Source organism: Mugil cephalus, chromosome 10 (assembly GCF_022458985.1).
Source record: "Mugil cephalus isolate CIBA_MC_2020 chromosome 10, CIBA_Mcephalus_1.1, whole genome shotgun sequence".
NCBI classification, from domain to species: domain Eukaryota; kingdom Metazoa; phylum Chordata; class Actinopteri; order Mugiliformes; family Mugilidae; genus Mugil; species Mugil cephalus.
In genome coordinates, this window is record NC_061779.1 from 2,415,201 (window position 1) to 2,433,091 (window position 17,891).

The 17,891-nt window shown below is 42.2% G+C and overlaps 1 protein-coding gene across 1 annotated transcript in view; it reads right to left on the minus strand.

The window, feature by feature from the left end:
- Nucleotides 1–17,891, minus strand: part of b4galnt4a (beta-1,4-N-acetyl-galactosaminyl transferase 4a) — a 168,598-nt gene that overhangs the window by 17,538 nt on the left and 133,169 nt on the right. The window contains exon 8 of the mRNA XM_047596454.1: nt 12,473–12,551. Coding sequence (XP_047452410.1) covers nt 12,473–12,551 — 79 coding nt within the window. The remainder of the gene's footprint in view (nt 1–12,472; nt 12,552–17,891) is intronic.

A 17,891-nucleotide genomic window follows, 5' to 3' on the forward strand; every position in this document is an offset into this window, starting at 1 on the left:
GTACCAATTTCAGACCAAAATGACAACGGGCAGCCAGCAGTGCTGTTTCTTCAGGCCGGGACCTCCCGCCAACACATGAAAGTTTGATATTGTTTTCAATCAGCCGGTCGAAAGTGGGTATTGTTGCCAGTGATAGCGTGTGGTTTGATGGCCGCTGGAGTATCACACTGCTCTTTCATTTCGACCTACACACGGGCGTATGCACTCAGAGGTATAGTCTCTGGTTCTATCAAGGTTTTTTTCTTCATCCCTCACTGATCAGGAGTTTATTGCCTCCGCTGGCTGCTGTGTTTGTTTTCTTCAACTCAAATAGGTCGCTTCACAGTCCGAGGCTCCGCGGGTATGAAGTCGGTTTGTTAATGACACAAATAAGAGGTAAAGATGTAAATAAAACTAGTTTACGGAGTTTAAAAAAATCACTTTACGTGTGACATCAGTTGAAATTAACGGGGGGAAAAAAATCCCGTTTGGTGGAAAAGAGTCCTGAGTCTTCTCAGGCATAACATTATGACCACCTTCCTAATATTCTGGGGCTTGCGTCTCATAATAGAATGGACACGGGTCTCCATCTATGGATGGCTACTGATACTCGGTATCATAATGGCACTGATGCTCTGGTAGTAACCAGACCGAAAAGCAACTCAGATTTGGTTTGGGTGCCATTGATTCCTCTATTTCTGTGCCGACGCTTTAGTTTTTCACCTGCATGGATGGAGGTAAACCTTTAAAACAACAACAAAAAAAACTATTTAGGACAAAGTAAAGTTAAGTGCTGCTCATGAACACTTTGGAGCTCATTCATGGTCTTGGTCTCTTTTGAAAGATAAGAGTCTGAAGTTTCTATCACAAAGAAACTTTTTTGCATTCAAAAGATGCAGACTGGTCAACAAGAATTAGATTCAACATCTAAAGATGTAGCGTCTATGATGAGCCTCACAGACTCAACGCCACTGGTTTTATTAGGAGAATTATGACTTTTATTTCATATTGATTCATTTATTTCTTCACCTTAGTTGTGTATATATTACTAAAATAATATTCTGTTCAACTTGCACGTCACAAAATGCTTTAAATATAAACAGTTTTTGGACAAAGTTTGTATGTTTTCCGCTCTTTAAGCACTGGTTCGGGCACATTTTAAGCACCGTTTGTATCTGAGGACCTCTACTCTATGATGCCTGATCCCGTTTACCACTTTTAGTTGCTGATATTGTGTCTTTCTTCTACTGTGCCACTCACGTCTGTTTGTTGTAGGTCATGTGTGGGCCCCGAAGCCACTAAAACTACACTTCCAAGAAGTTGCGGCTTCTTTCAGCAGAGTGTGCAGCGGGACTGACTGTTTTTTTTTTAACCTGCCTGCTCATTGTACTGTGAATGCTCTGATGAAGGTCATATGACAGAAATCTTAAAAAAGAGAATTTTTTTTTAATCTTCTTTGGATTCTTCCAGCGCCTTGACAAGGACTCGGCCAGGTTGAGTGGTAGGCCTCCTACAGATGAGTCCCGGAACCGTTTCAAAAGTACCTGTTTGGCACCGGTATCAGATAAAACCTTAACGACACCCATCCCTAGTTTTAACTGCGTCTGCCTGCAGCTGCCTGTGGAGCCACAACAACAAAGACGGAGCCTTAAATCCAGAACTATAAGTGGGACACAGAATGATGAAGTACTTTATACTGCAGGAACTGCAAGACTAGCAGAGGATTACAGCTGGTTGGTCACTATGACTTAGAATGTTGTTAGTGGGACCAAGACTGTTGATCAGTTTGGGATCTGATGAATTAGGAGGCCAGGTCAACACCTTGTGCAGTTCTTCATGTTTATTTTTGTGTACGTGCTGCTATCTAGGAGTGTCAGTGCTATGGGGTGGGGGCGAGTATGATGTATGAGTGTTGTCTCTTGGAGAAGGAGCTCTGTTGTCTGTCTATCGTCTGGCCACAACAGACTGGTAGAACATCTCCAGCATCTCACTGCAGACGTTTGAAGGATCTCAGCTTCCTCAGGAATCCAGTCTAGGTGCAGAGGTCACATTATTACGATCGCTGACTATTAAAACAACCTGAAGAACCGTAGAGACTCAGAGTTCTCACTATTGCCAGAGCAACTATAAAACCTTAGAAACCTTTTGTCATCATTATGAGTTGGAGTGAAAGGCACAGGTGCTCTCGCTGACCCGTCTCCGTGCGTCCGTTCCCAGACAACTGTTCGGCCAGAGCAGCAACGGTGACTTCATCCACAATGACATCTTGCTAACAAGCCACGAATTATGTCCTGCAGCCGCGGCGCACAGAAGTCAAAGTGGCTCCCGACAAGATAATGAGAGCCCACACGTTAATAACCTGCGGATGTTTGTCTCTTCGATTCGCTGGTTAGCTCAGAGGAATGTGTCATGTTTTATTGTACTGTGAGCTTTTAGATCTTCTGTGTTAGAAACCAACAAACAATTAACTCAGCGTTTTCAGATATATGCTTATTTGCTTTCTTGCAGCAGAGAGTCAGATGAGAAAAAAACCTGGAATACCCCCGGCAGACACAGAGACTTAAATGTATTCAGAGAAAGAGAGCGTCGTATCCTTTGGGGCATGTCACCCTTCACCCTTCACAAACAATGGAAAAGCATTTACATTTTAATAGACACACTTTTGCCTGATATAATTAGCCATTCAAGTCGGTGTTTAAGACTATGTTTTTAATAATATTTCTCTCAATATCTCAAGAAGAGAAGCTGAGAAACGAACTAAACAAAAACTACAGCGCGGAAACAAAGACATAAGGTCCTGAATGAATGACGACGCTCCAGTTAAACACAACTAAATCCCAGAAGGTCAACGCCACTCGCCATTCCCAGTTGGTGACATGAAAACAGCGGCTGTCCTCCGTGTCATATCGTGTCTCGCCCGGGGATGATGGGAACAAATATCCGAAGAGAGATGAGGAGGAGGTGGATACAGAGACGGGGTGTTTGATTTTCTACGTTGAATTATACATTAGCTAAGAATGAGACCAGACATTTTAGAAAGATAAATGAATCCAATATCCATAGCAATTACTGGCAAGTTGTAGACTGTGCGTTTACAGGGATGCCTGGTGTGCCCCGAGGAGAAACTAGTTAGTTAACGCTAACAGTCTCGGTAGATTTATATGGAAGAGTATTAAGATTTATATGGAAGAGTAAACTGTGTTCGCTTGTTCGGACGCATAGGGAGTGTACCATGAGCAGTGTTTGTGTTTTGTGGAGTCATGGCTGCATGCGACTATGGACAGATGGGGACACGCCGTGGAGTTTTCGTCCCTCCCTCAGAGGACAAGGCAACAATTTGTGACCATATCCAGGCCACTGTTGCCATGCAACAGAAAAAAATAATCACAATACAATTTTAAATTCTTAATATTAATTATTGATTTAATTCAATTCAATTCAATTCAATTCAGTTTTATTTATATAGCGCCAATAACAATACAAATCGTCTCAAGACGCTTCACAAAAACCAGCCTGCAACATCCAGATCAGCCTGAGGGCGACGGTGGCAGGAAAAACTCCCTTTTAACAGGAAGAAACCTTGAGCAGAACCCAGCTCATATGGGGGGACCCATCTGCCGAAGGCCAATACACCGCGGAGTACCAGTGGTACCACAGCATACGGTACCGCCACTTTGAAGGATGACTGAACTCACTGACTTTCTTTCTTGAAATTTCCATTTTCTTCTCGAAACTTCATGATTTTCTCATGGGGTGGCTCTAATTTCCATAACTTCCATAGACTCAAATCAAGCCAAACGAGTGATGAATGTTCTAGCCATGTGGTTGCTTTGTGCACAAACAAAGCTCAATGAAAACCAACTTATGACGATGACAAATAGTTGTTTTGGACAACATAACGCTCAGTGGAAAAGCAGAATAAGCTTTCTGGCGCGAATACAAATACAGACAAAACAGCTGTTTTAGAACGCTCCAATATTTCTTTCTTTTTTATTGAAATGTGTTTAGTTTAATCTCTTATTTTACCCTGAAATGAAAGCATAGACCAAATAAATTATCAGTATATAACCCAAAATCTATTCTAAACTATAGACTCATCGCAGTAACCATCTTTGTCTGATTTAACATGTGAACACACTTGTGACTTTCTTTCTTTCTAAAATGGAAATCAAATATTTTTCAGAGAGTTCTTCCCAGAAATGTGTGTCTCTCATCACAACTAATTATTACTAATCGCTTTCCATCTAGTTTTTATCCTGAGATAGTTCTGGTAGAGCTTGGACTAAAGTTTTGGGTCATTATTTTGCTGTAGGATGAAGCTCTGACCAACTATACCAGAGGAAACTGATGCTGCTCTAAAACTTTTTGCACAATAAAAGGCAGATTTTGAACATGCACTTGTCGTGCATATTCAGTGTGATGCACATGTTTGAATGCACCTCCTAAATAAAAATGAGGTTATTAAAATTTGAAAAAAAAGGGTGCAATAAATATGAAATCTCTGGACCAATCTGAGCAAAAAGGGAAACGGAGCTATAATGAAAATTAGAATTATCCAATCATGAGTAGGACGTACTGAGAAGACACTAGATTCTCGAGTCTATTCAAATTGAAATGAATACTTAAGTTTCAAAATATATTTCACCGCAGATAAAAAAAAAAAAAAAAGTCACTGTGACAGTGTAAAGATGGTGCAAGCATAGGAAAGTTAACATGACAAGGGCATAATGAATACGGGTGACAAGGCTCTACGCCGCTTCCTTTTTTTAATATTGAAATGCTCTGTCATGTGTGGGATGGTGCTCTATGGGATGTGTCCGATCAAATCTGCATGATGACTAAAGCAAAGCCGGCGTAAAAGACAGAAAGAGAAGACACGAAATTAGCTCCGGCAACAGCTTTAAGTCTCCGTGGGCTGACAGTGTGAAAGCGTCTGTCTGGAGACGTTTCTGAGAATCAGAATAACATGAATTAAAATAATTAGTTGTACAGTCAGATTTCCCTGATTACAGGAAGCAGCCCCCCCCCCCACACTGAGAATCAATGTGTGAGCCTTGCACTCCAGAGTTCACCCTGCAATCATTTCAGTCCTATTGATTGGCCTTTACAGCGCCCTCTACGGGACGGGATGACAAAAAATACGGCAGAATAATGATAAAGACCGGCAGCGAGCTAAAGGTTAATGCTCGAATGTCATCTCGTGGCCATATACTAGTCTAACCAATGACACAGACCAACGCTGCTGCAAACACATGCACATGCAGATGGAAAACGCATATGAGAAAAAGAAAGAAACTTCCAGAAAGCCAATTTATTTCCATTAAAAGACACACAGTGTGGCTACAGTTCACTTGGTCCACAGCTGATTTATATTGGGAGGGGAGGGTGTGAGGCCTCTGTGAATACACCCGTGAAGCTGACACGGGTGTGCGTATTAATCATTGTAGGCTTGGCCTGGCAGCAGCGCTAAAACAAGAGCCGTTAAAATCATGCATTTAAATCCCACACTCCCGCCTGTCCACAACCTTGCAACCATAACTAAAGCCCCTTTGCACAAAAAGTTGTTGCAGGTGTTTTCAGCAAACCCTTCAAGCGACCTGGGAATTTAGAGGCTTGGTTCAGCTCGGCTGCAGTGTGAAAGGCGTCCTGCGTCGTCCCACTAAATTACCCCATGATGTTGATGTACCTTTAGCGATATATGGCACAGCCTTTTTTATGATCATGGCTAAGGACGGACATCGAAGAGATTTTATTGATACTGATCCCATTATCAGCTTATCGATCCGATTCTTTATTTCCTTATCAATTCCTCTTGTGAATTTTTGGTCTAGAAAAAGCAGACGTTCATGGTTTCGTGTAAACAGTTTCATCATTGAGTTTCTAAACAAGACATAAGAGCTTGTGTAAGAATACAAATAGGAAACTGGCCACTGGGTCCTCTGAGACTTGGCACTCCACACATGGCACTGTTGGTATTTAACACTGTGCAACGTCATCAAATTCTTACTCATGTTGCTGGTGCTGCTCTAAATTATGGTGCTGCATAAGTTGCACATTGACCTGCTTTGACGTCGAAACAACTTTTGTGTGCATCATAGCCACCATATGGACTGGGACGTAAAGATTTGGGACAGTGTTGGCAGATGAGGGCGATCGATAAGCATGAAGGCTAATGATATCGATGAATTGACCCAGTTGGAATTGGTTCTCGATCCATCACTAATCCTGGTGTTTCTCGGACATCTTCCAGTCTGCGCTCAGCTTGTATACTTTGCAAAAAGGACAAATTTGCAATGCACGAAACAACAACGCTAACATTCGACTCGCTGATGTCCATGCTGTCCGTTGTCTACCTCCAGCGCATTTAAATGTATAACGATGATGTTGTCAACACGATGTCGTATGAGAGGGAGGGAAAAAAACAGGCATGCAGCTCTGACAGCGGGAGGTCAGACCCACGGATGCTGGCGGTCTGAAAGCCCATTAGCACCAACCAAGGTGGTCGATCCTGGTCCGAAAATCCCACGGCAACGTGCTATTTTCAGTGTGAAATTGGTATAAGGTGAGACTTCTCTTCTTTCTCTCTCTCCCTCTTCCTCTCAATCATGCCATTTAACAGCCAGCACTTTCCTTCATTCTGTCACACGGCTAGCAATAGATGTTCTCCATTAGGCTCGGGGAAAAGTCCTGTGTTTCACTGACTGAGATCCAGGCGGCAATCAAGAAACTTAATGAAACCACTGCTCACTAAATTACCCATCGTGCCACGTAGAGCATTTAAATAAACAGTCATAACTCTGAAAAGGGTTTATTTGAGGGTAATTGGAGGGAATCACTGAAGCAGGTACGTGCCGAGCGCGGAGGAAAAGGTTCAGTCAGGGTGCAGCTTTTATAATTCGTCTGTTCATTGTAACAACAAAACAAACTCCTCATTCACGGGCTTGCTGCTCCTAAATACGAGAACCGCTGTTTCCATCCCCTTGGGGAAAGCGTGGCGCACTCCAAACTTGTTTCTTCCTGTTCTTTATGTTCCACTTTCCTGCAGCCCTTCCCCCTAATTCGCACCCACAAAGAAAAAGAAACAAGCCGACACAAGAAGAACACGGATCCTTTCTCATGTTTCTCAAAGGCAACTTTGAGCTCGTGCACTGTTTTGATATTTACTCCTTCTCGTCTCTTCATAGGAAGGACTACAAAAACAAACAGATTCCCAGAGGAGCGGCCCACCTCTGCCCATGCAATCACAGCTCCACACAGGACACAGAAGAAAGAGCTGTGGATCCACACTATCTGCTCTTTAACAAATGAGTGCCTGGCTTTCTCTGGATTTATGTGAGCCCTGGGCTTATGCTGTTGTGGGCCGGTCACGGTAAATCTGCTATTTTCGTCAAGGTGTGAAATGTATTCCGCTGTTAAATCACACACAGGGGTCTTACTAAGACAGCAATGCACACAAACACACACACACACACACACACACACACACACAGTCGCACGCCATCTTGATTTGCTGCATGACTTTTATATGGTTCATTAAATTGTTTCTACTAGTACAAACTGACTTTGATGGCCTCACGGGTAGTTGGCTGAGGTGAGGAACGACTGGGAAACGGGAAGGGAGATGGATTTGCACATGACCTTGATTTGCTAGCAGACGCAATCACATAAACAGTTGTCTGGATGACTGGCAAGGTCTGTCCGGGAGATACAAATGACAAATGCCAGAAGGCAGAAAAATACTTTGGATAAAAGCTTCCAGACTGCACCGTGTATATTCACCAGAGAGTCAGGAGACGGGTTTACATAATAAAAGTATTTTAAAGCAGCTCCACTCACCAGTTGATTAACAATGTAAAAAAAAAAAAAAAAAAGGGAATTGGTATGCATGATGAGACAGAGGAGCCACAGTGACAAACCTACTGTAATCTTTTGCTACTATTCCTGCAATTCCCTTAGATATATGGAGCACTTTATCATTTTGTGGCCCAGTTCTGTTCTGGTTTTCAGGCTCAGTCTTTTCTCAGGCAGCTGCAAAATGACAAAATGTAAAATAAAGGCGCTGTGTGGTAATATAGTGGAACTTTCCTCAGCTGGGAGAGCAAAACAGAGTCGAAAGTGGAGTGAATATTGGGCATTGCCGACGTTGCCCAGTGTCTGCAGTGAGTCAAGTTGCGGTCAAGCTCCCAAATATTCTACTGATGCAGGTTTAAGGCTCAACCAATGGTGAAAACGCAATAACACAGCAGTCTATAATACTATAAGAGCGTCATGTTTTGGAAGAAACGGCACATACTAATTCAGTCTCAGAAAGTGTGCCTGGATATGACTCATGCACATGCACGGGAGGTTGAGCCATAATACTAACAGAGTGTCTTTGAAGAACTTCAGAGGTGTGGGTCACAGTCTGGAGGCTTCATACATCTATACAGTGACTGTAAATACTTTGGCCGCTGCCCAAACAAGCTAAACGACTGCCAACAACGCCTCCACTGCACGTCTTAAGCCCTGAATTTGTTTTTTTCCCTCCCCACGGTGTATAGTTATTTATGAAATCCATACTAAGAGTTACAACGCAGTGGCTTGAGCAGAGTATACTGTCGACTCTCTTCATAATTTCTGCTGCTGCAGACTTCATACTCAAACCAAAGCCTGAGTGACGCTTCACGAGCTTTTGCCTCCGTGACCACAGCGCTTGCCAGAGCAAGTTTCCTCTACAAACTTCACACCTTATCTATCGGCTCAGTCAGCCAGCACGTCAATTTGGCAGTTTCCCTACAACTCATCTTGGAAGAAGTGCAATGTCAGCCCACTGCCCAAGCTCTGAGACAACATACAGCTCGGCTCCAAGTCTGATGTGCGGTCGAGTTTGTTACGGACGGCACGGAAAAAGGCCGTGACTTCTCTGAGCGGAAACTTGAGTTTGTGATACCGTGTCACAAGCTAGTGGTTGTTAGTTGAAGATGTTCTGCTGAGTGACACCTGTACTGCTTCTTTTTGCTCTTATTCCTGTGGTAACAACAGATTAGTCAACTCCTTTCAAACTGCAACTGAAGAGAGTGAAGATTGTTGGTGTCTGAGTCACCTTGGTATTACAGACCATGCCTGAAAAGTCAAGCAGGATGAATCTAGAAATATTAATAATGGATTCTGGATGACCACCAGAGTTTACTGGGCTTTGAATCTAATTTGGAGACGATTCCTATCTTAGCCTCCTGTATCGGACACCCATGTGACTTTCCTGATATATTGCGGTGTATGTTGACCTTGTGTGGATATCTGTGATATATTACCAGATACAGCATCTGGTGTTGACTTGCATCTTTGCAAGTGTGAGATATATAGTTAAAATACGCCGTTCTAAAGTCTAATCTATCAGCGACATTACACTGTGGCAAAACAACCGCATCCCTTTGCGATTATACGCAGCTCATCAGCCAATGAGTTGGAGCCACTAGCCCAACAACAAGGACAACAGTGTATCCTTGCAGGTTTTATTGCGTTGTATATCTCAACAGCTCCGTCTGATTATCCTGTCCGGAGGCTCTGCAAATATGAAGACGAAGGTACCGCTGCTGGGATAAGATCTGACACGGGCTCTAATTTATTAGGTAGACGTGAACATCATTAAGAGCATATTCATAACACACCCACATTAATGATCCACATCATCCCAAAGCAGCTGTATAATATGACACTCGTGAGACCTGCCAATAGAAGCTAACATGTTGTAGCGGCTTAATTCGCCAGTTGATTAATCCAGTTTTTTTAACATGAATGTTCATAGTTTCATCCTTAAAACAGGTTTGCATGGCACCGTGTTAGCTCTGCCTGCTCATGTGGAAATCCAAGATAAATTGGATGAAAAAAAAAGAAAAAACAATTAAATGTTATCAAGATGAAATAAAGAAACAGAGACAATTACAGTTTAATCTATTTTGACTTATTTATTCATATTTAAACTGCTCTGTCTGTGATGTAAGTGGCAGCGAGACCAGCAACCGTAATACTTGTTGTATGCCCACAACCTTTTTTTCTCATTCATAAAAAGCTAAATTTGAGGACATTTTCTGGGACGGCTTTACCCGGGGGGACAGGTCATTCAAAACGGGGACTGTCCCCAGAAATCGGGGACGTCTGGTCACCCTAAAAAAAAAAACAACCGTCACAGCACCTTTTTTTTTTTTTTTTTGTCACAAGTCCTTTCGTTTTGCCGCTTCTTCATTTTTTGGACCTTTCCGTCTTCACCACACCTCACACCTGTTAATAATATTGAAAACAGTCCGGTCGCTGTGGATGTGTATGAACCCGTATTCCACCACCCAGCCCTATTCCACAGTAAATCTATAATGAACAATAATGAACGCAGCGTAGGCTGGAGAGACTAAAATACTCTACAAACCGTGTTACACTACAAAGAACAGAACAGAGCAGGGCGGGAAAACGTGTCGATAACTATGAGTCATTAAGCGATGAATGTTTTACAAAAAATAAAAAGGCGAATGAGCTAATAGGACGAGAGAAATACAAGCAGAGGATTTTCATGCCAGAGGCGCTCGGACGGAGGAGATAAAGAAAGAACAAGACAGACGGAGAAAATGTCTGTAAAGTAAGAAGAGTGCGACTCCAGCAGCTCTGCCGATGATGATCACGGCGCCACGGCGATAACCTGAGGCTCGTTAAGAACTTTATTCCATATATACACACCAGTGATCTCTTTTTATCATCTGCCCTCCCACTCAAAGTACAGCTTCACACCGGCCGCGTGGGCTCTCGTTTGAAAGTCCATCTCGAAATTAAGCCCCACTCATCTCTGAGCTCCGCCTGAGGTGCCGAACACCACTCGTGAGAGAGATATGAGAGTCGAGGCGAATGAGAGCGAGAGAGAGAGAACAGAAAGAGAAGAAGTACAGAACAAACTGATGAGAGGTGCTGTGTGAGATTAGGCCACGGCGAGAGGGTGACGACAGATGAAGCAATGGAAAGAGGACAGTTGATTTTAAACGAGTCTACGCTCTGCAGGCTTTGGTAGGATAACCCGTGGTGGACAGTAAGCGGCGCGTGCATCGCATGCAGAACGATCGAGACCAGACGAGTCGAATTAAATAAAATTCAGGAGGAAAAAGGAGAGATTTCCACTTCAAAGCCCGTCCTTTCATTATTCACCTGTTAAATACAGGGAACATTTTACAACTAAAGGGAAATATTCCTGCCAAAGGGCAGAGAAGAGGGGGAGGGGGGAGGGGGAGACTTTCTCCAGAGTCAGAAAGTTTAACAAAATAACTGTGAGCGAAACAAGACGTAGACTTCTAGACCATAGACCAGGGATGGGCAAGTTAAGTAATGGAGGCCACAATTTTTTGTCAGCTCTATCAGGGGGCCACATAGAGCCGAGGACTTTCTATCCGGATACATGACAAAAATACTATTTTAAATAAGACAAAAATTTGTCTGTTTTTTTTGTTTTGTTTTTTTAATTGAACCAACATATCACAGTTTCTCAATATTTCATGCTCAAATGCTTGTATAAACAATCCGCTCTTCAACAACAAAGGGTTTGAACAAGCAGACAAAAAATACTTTGATTTTTTTTTTTTTTGTGCAAGTGCAACAGGCTTCATAAATAAAAACTGCTGCACAGAAAACCAACAAAAGGGCAAGAACGCATTTAGTTCATCTTTACAATTCAAAGATGAGGATTTTTCCTGCAGAGCTGTTCTGCCTCAGCCCCAGTACGTCAGTAGGACTGTTTCTCTTTTAATGAGAAACTTGTGGCTTTACCTGTTGGCGAAGGAGTTTTATTTTTCGCCATGTCTTGACTTTTGTGTGTAATGGCGGCTGGCCACCAGTAATTATGGGTAATTATCTCCATACTCTGCTCTATTGCCAAACTCCTCGCTGATGGAAAAGACGCGTCTGCCATCTAGAGGTGAACTGTGTTGTTGCAACTTAAAACTGTTTGGAATCGTAGAGAAAAAACGCTATAATTTTCAAAAATTAATTCAGGGGCCACGCCGGCTAGCGGGGGCCACCAGTTGCCCATCCCTGCCACAGACTGTAAATAAAGATGGATGGCAGAACTGCTCCTTCAAGCAAATAGAGCTCCCCCTGGTGACCGGCTCCAGCATTGGTCATAAGCTCCACCCCCTCCATGTTAGTGGATGTTTTTTTTTTCAAGGATGACTTCTGTCATTTTTTGTAATTAATATAACACTGATGTGTATTCAAGTGTCATTTTTTCTGCTAAGTTGATGCTATAGAGACACGGTCACGATCACTGAAAGTTGCCATGCCTGTGGTGGTCCTGTAGGGGGCGTGAGAGTTGGAAAAAATTTTAAAAAACTGTAAGTTCAGTGTATAATTCAACATTTCTTTGTAAATGGTGTAGGTAGAGCAGATCATAGTGACCCTAACCGTACTAATCCCTGGGAAAGTAGCCTTAGTTTGGCCGAAGCACGGAAGTGGGGGCGCGTTGCCCGTTTTTAGCTGCACTTACCCCGACCTCCACATGATCCGACCCCTTGTCATCCTGCTTGTGAAGGATCTCAAAGTAGTATCGTCTGGATGAGATCAGGCTAAAGGGGAAACAAAAACAAGAGCAGCTGTTAGATATTTGATGCTGATGGGGAGAAAAAAGGCAATGACAGAAAGTGAATGGTGCTCGGGAGAAAAACCTCCCACAGTGCTACTTCTACTTTAACGGTGCTGTGGATTAGTAGGGTAAAATGCTTGTTGTAATTTAAATGCACAGAATAGTCATAAAAACACACGGACCTAGACGAAAGCAGGTTAATCAGTGTTGAATATTTAACTCTGTGCCTTAAGCTCGGTGGCAAAAGAGGCAGGAATGAGCCAAGATTTGAGAAGCCTCAGGTCCTGAATAAAGAACTCCATCAGAGACGGTGAGGAACTAAATCAATGCGCCCCATGAATCAACATTTTGCACTTATGCAGGCCCTTGTACTTTTTTTTTTTAATTCCTGGTTAGTGAGTAAAGTGCTGATTTAAAGTTTTAAGTGTAAGTTATTCTCTCAGTGAAACTCACACATTGTTATTCGTCTAATAACAGCCACAGCGACAGCCACTCGAGCAGTGAGACATACGCCATTAACCCTCAGAACACACTCATAACTGAATACACCGCACTGAATATGAATGAATACACAATGTGTTCCTAAAGAGTTTTTTATATCTGTGTCTGGCTGCATCCTACTGGGGGAGGCTGCTGCCATCAAGGAGTGTTATTTCCTGGTCTGGTGTAGGTGGGGGCTACATGTCTGAGTAACATCCACATAAAAAAAAATACCAGGTCCAAAAGTTTGCCATCAAAATATTCCATCACTGACTGTGAATACTATGGACAAACACATTGTGATGTCACCAAATATGGACACGGCGGTCGTTTAGGGGCGGAGCTAAAGCAGCCTGGACAATGAGACCCGCCCACCCTACACTCCGCTACCCGTTAGCTCAGGCTACTGCCTGTCACTCAAAATGGGAACGCCTTTAATTAGCAGAATTTTAAACCTTGACAAAAAATAAACCAATAAGTAAGAAAAAAACTCATGAATAGTGAAATAAACCATTGACCAGGCTGTAAACATGTTTAATAATGCTGTAAAGTTTTAACATGGGGGTTTATGGGGATTTGCTCCCTTTTGGAGCCTCAAGTGGCCACTTGATGAACTGCAATTTTCTGCACTTCTACTACATGACTTCATCGCTCTGACCTGGAGGTTACCACCTGGACACCATGTGTCCAATAGTGCTGTAACTGGGAGAATATAAGATGTGGTAGTGATGTCTGTCTTTCTGTCTCTTTCCTGGTCCTCTTTTCCTCTGATGGTCCTTCTTTCTATTTTCTCCGAGTCTCACACTTATTCCCTGGAGCAATAACAAACTCATCTTCTTTGATAAAGACTGTGTTTTGAATTTATAATAATCCAGTTGAAAAAGGAAGCGTATGAAGAAAAAGCAAGCTTGCAAACAGAAGAAAACGCATGAGCTAATCCTCTTATAGGAAACCGTCTCACATCCCACAGAATCAGGTGAACATTCGATCAACACACACAACCGCCACGTCTCTCACGGTACCAATAACCACGTTACAGTGAAGACTGCTGACGTGTTTTTTATGTGTACGTCTGAGTTTGCTTTCCTGATGTGTTGACCCAGAGTTGAAAGGGAAGGACAAAGGCCCGGGGGGGGGAATGGGAACGTCACGTGTCTCCGTGCATAAATGCCGCTGCATGATCCGACTGCCCGGCGTTCTGTAACCAATAAATCATTGCAGGTGCGGGAGAGCAGTGACAGTGTGCTAAGGTCATTCTCTCATGAATAGGGAATATCTCCCTCTGCAGCAGCTGAAATGGCACTCAGTAAACTTAAGTGGCACTTTCAGCTCCTGGCACATCGCTTGCCCTTTTCCAAATGATTCAAACATTACGCCATTCCTCGGCCTTAAGGCTCCCCGAGCCCATGTGCTGAGCCGCCTTTAAAGAAACAAAGGAAATAACACCTTATTTTGCATTCGCCTCAGACAAAACTAAATCAAATTAGCTCAAATAAAGTTTTCACAAACGTAATGAATGCGTGGTAAGACTGAGCACAGGGCAAAAGTCTTGCCTCTAATGATGGATATGGATTTCATGAAAACATTACAGTCAGACAAAACACAGCTGGTTTTTAAAAGGACACGTTTATTAGAGAATTGAATCTTACAGGACCAATTCTAGCAAATCAGGTTAACTTGTCAAATCTTTCTTTCAGACCATCCTGAACAGGAGCTGTTTTTTTATTTTATTTTTTTTATTCTGCCTATCAGACATTGGTAGATGGTTGTAAGGAATAGCAGTACATTTCCTGACCCGTCATTAATCTGTGTATTTCAGGCCGTAATGTGACTCGATCTGGGGGTAATCTAATGTCAGAGCTCAGACGCTGCAGACTGTCGCCATGCTGCCACAGCCTTTCTAAAGCAGACTGATCGCAGGCACGGAGGACGGCAGACGGGTCGTAAATACCGAACGGAAACACGCACAAAACGCTTCCTCCAGATGTAACCTCATCGGATTGCTTTCTCTTTTGCCACTTTCCTCTCAGAATTGCCCAAATATTGCGGATCCCACACAGTTAAAGAGCCTGAACCTTAGAAGAGACTCACTTGGCCGATACAAAACTAAATAACGGCCACGAGGAGCCAGAAAAGAGCGAACACGAGCACAATTTGTGGGTGGTTACAGAGAAAAGCGGTACATCTCTTGGCCGCTCATTTAACCGCAATCTGTGGGTTAAAACTAATGTCAGAGATGATGCGGACAGTCACCAGTGGTTCTGGGTCAGGCTGACCACAGACATGGAGGACGACAGATGGAAAATAAAAACTGATATAGATGCAGTACATGCAAAAAAATTCTGTATTTACTTCTATTTCATGTAGATTTATATGCAAATCTTGTACGTATATTTATTATTATAATTTATATTATTATTTCTTATCCCCTGCTTACTTTCTATATATATATATATATATATAATATTATTTTATAATTTTATTTTATTTTATTTGTTTTATCTTTTAATAGTCTAAAACCTATTTTTCTGTTTATTAGCCGATATCAGTGCAGCTGAGCTACTGTGACCAAGCAGTTTCCACTGTGGCTTAATAACACCGGTCTAAGGCCATGTTTATATGCACCAAAACAATCTTTTTTTCCTCGCCATCATTTCGAGGATTTTTCCGTAAATATCGATCCACTCCGACAGTTCATCTAGTTGACTGCATATACTATGAACAAACCCACTGTGACATCATCCATTGGATTCTGAACCTTGAAAATAAAGCCAAAAGTCATGTTGAGACCCACCCACCCAACTCTCCGCTACCTGTTTGTACCTGTCACTCAATGCGAGAACGCCCCCTAATTATGCAGAATTCAAACCTTCATAACAAATAAAGCAATAAAAAAAAAATTCACCTCCCACCCACTTGTCATGAATAGTGAAATAAACTTCTGAGACCAAAATAATTTTTTGTTACAGGCTGTAAACGTGTTTAATAATGCTGTAAAGTTCACTTTCTTAATTTTTGCCACTTTGCCGCTCTCATAAATGTCAAAACATATCCAACACAAAGAGCCTGAACCTCGGGAGTGACCAACCGGCTGCTCGGCCAGAACAAACCTGCATGTCACAAGTAGCAATAAAAGGTCAAGCATTCAGACACAAACACACATGCACTTGTAGAAATATCAACTGTGACAGAATAAGATAAACAAGAGAGGAACAGATCACACAGAGAGGCAGATGGATAAACAATTGAAGAGAGAGCAGAACATCAAGTGCTATTCACACACTCTTCTGCTCCGCGTTTATTTTCCCTCTGTCGCAACACTTTGTTTCTGACTTGAATTCGTTCCGTGCACCAACTCGGTAGCAATTTTACATTTGGGTTGCACTGTTGAGACATTTGTTTTCGCTCTGTGGGGTTGGTTGTTTGGAGTCTGCAGTTTTCTGCCCAGTGGTTATTTCCTTATTTCAAACTTTGCATGAGTCCCTTTGTGTCTGCGTCTTGTTTTTGTTTCTTGTTTTTTTTTTCAATCAGGCGTGAAGAAGGGAAAACAAAAGACGAATCGGAGATCTGAAAGAAATCTAGGAACTTCTCAAAAAATGAATTTGACACAAGACTGTGACAGCAAAAAGGGAAATGTGAAATACGCCATTTCAAAAATGTCTAAACCCTCCAAAAATGTTCTATTAAAATAAAAGACTGAAGAAGGAGCGTGAGTCAGTTTGGTCACACGCAAACTTTAATAGATGATGAGGCAGGGCCCGGTTGAAAGAGATAAAGAGTTGGAGAGACAGACAAAAGAGAAGATGAAGCAGGAGCGATAAATAGCAAATGAACTGCAGAAACAGAAAGGGAATTATAAATGGTGTCTAGAAGGAAAAGAAATGCGTTACAGTGAAAGTCTCGGCGAGATGCGATTTCACACGGAACGTAATGCCAGAAGAGGAAAAAAAAACATGAAAGAGCAAGTGAAGGGCAAATGAGAGATGGAAGAGGGAAGAATAGCTATTAGTGTGGGACTCAAAGGATGAGCAGAGGACACAAAACAAGAGTCTAATTGCCTGACTAATTGGAGCCTTTGTTTCCAGTTTCCCTTCATTGAGCTGAATGGATGGAGACAGACAAAGGAACTCGAACTGGGCTGGATAACACAGGAAGGGACTGTTGCAGCTAAATCCAGATCCAGACAATATCACCGCGGCCTGAAGTCTGACGAGTGTGAAACATTTATGTGGCATGAAACGTACACAGACAAACTCCTTTCCCAAAGAAAGAAAGGGGGAAACATTCCCAGCCTGGTCTGCCTGAGAGACGAACTGACACCGTCAGTCAGTGGGTTTACATGCACGAGAAAAAAATAATTACTGCCTTAATCTGACTTTAACTGGACAATTTAAGCGCATGTAAACATGTTACTCCCTATCCGACACCCAGATGATGCATTTGGAAATCAGTTTCCCCAGAGTAGGCGGGTACCAGCGAGATCGGTCCGTGGTTAGACAACATGAGTTTCATTTATTTTTCACAATATGTTTGGAAGAGACAGCTCGATAAAGTTTTAATATTTATAAATTTAAATTTTCCACAAAACACAAAAAATATAATATGATGACAGCACATTATTCATAAAAAATAAAGTAATAAAATGAAAAAATAATTTGAGTTCAATCCATTTATTTGTATAGTAGGCGCAAAAAAGAAGAAAAAAAGATTTAAGACGTTTTTTCCTGAAAAACATTAAATAAAAATACAAATTTTCGCTTCTTCCTGTTGTTCAACCAATTATACAATGCAACGTCAACATCACCTACATTGTGATGTCATCTGGAAGCGCCGGATACTCACC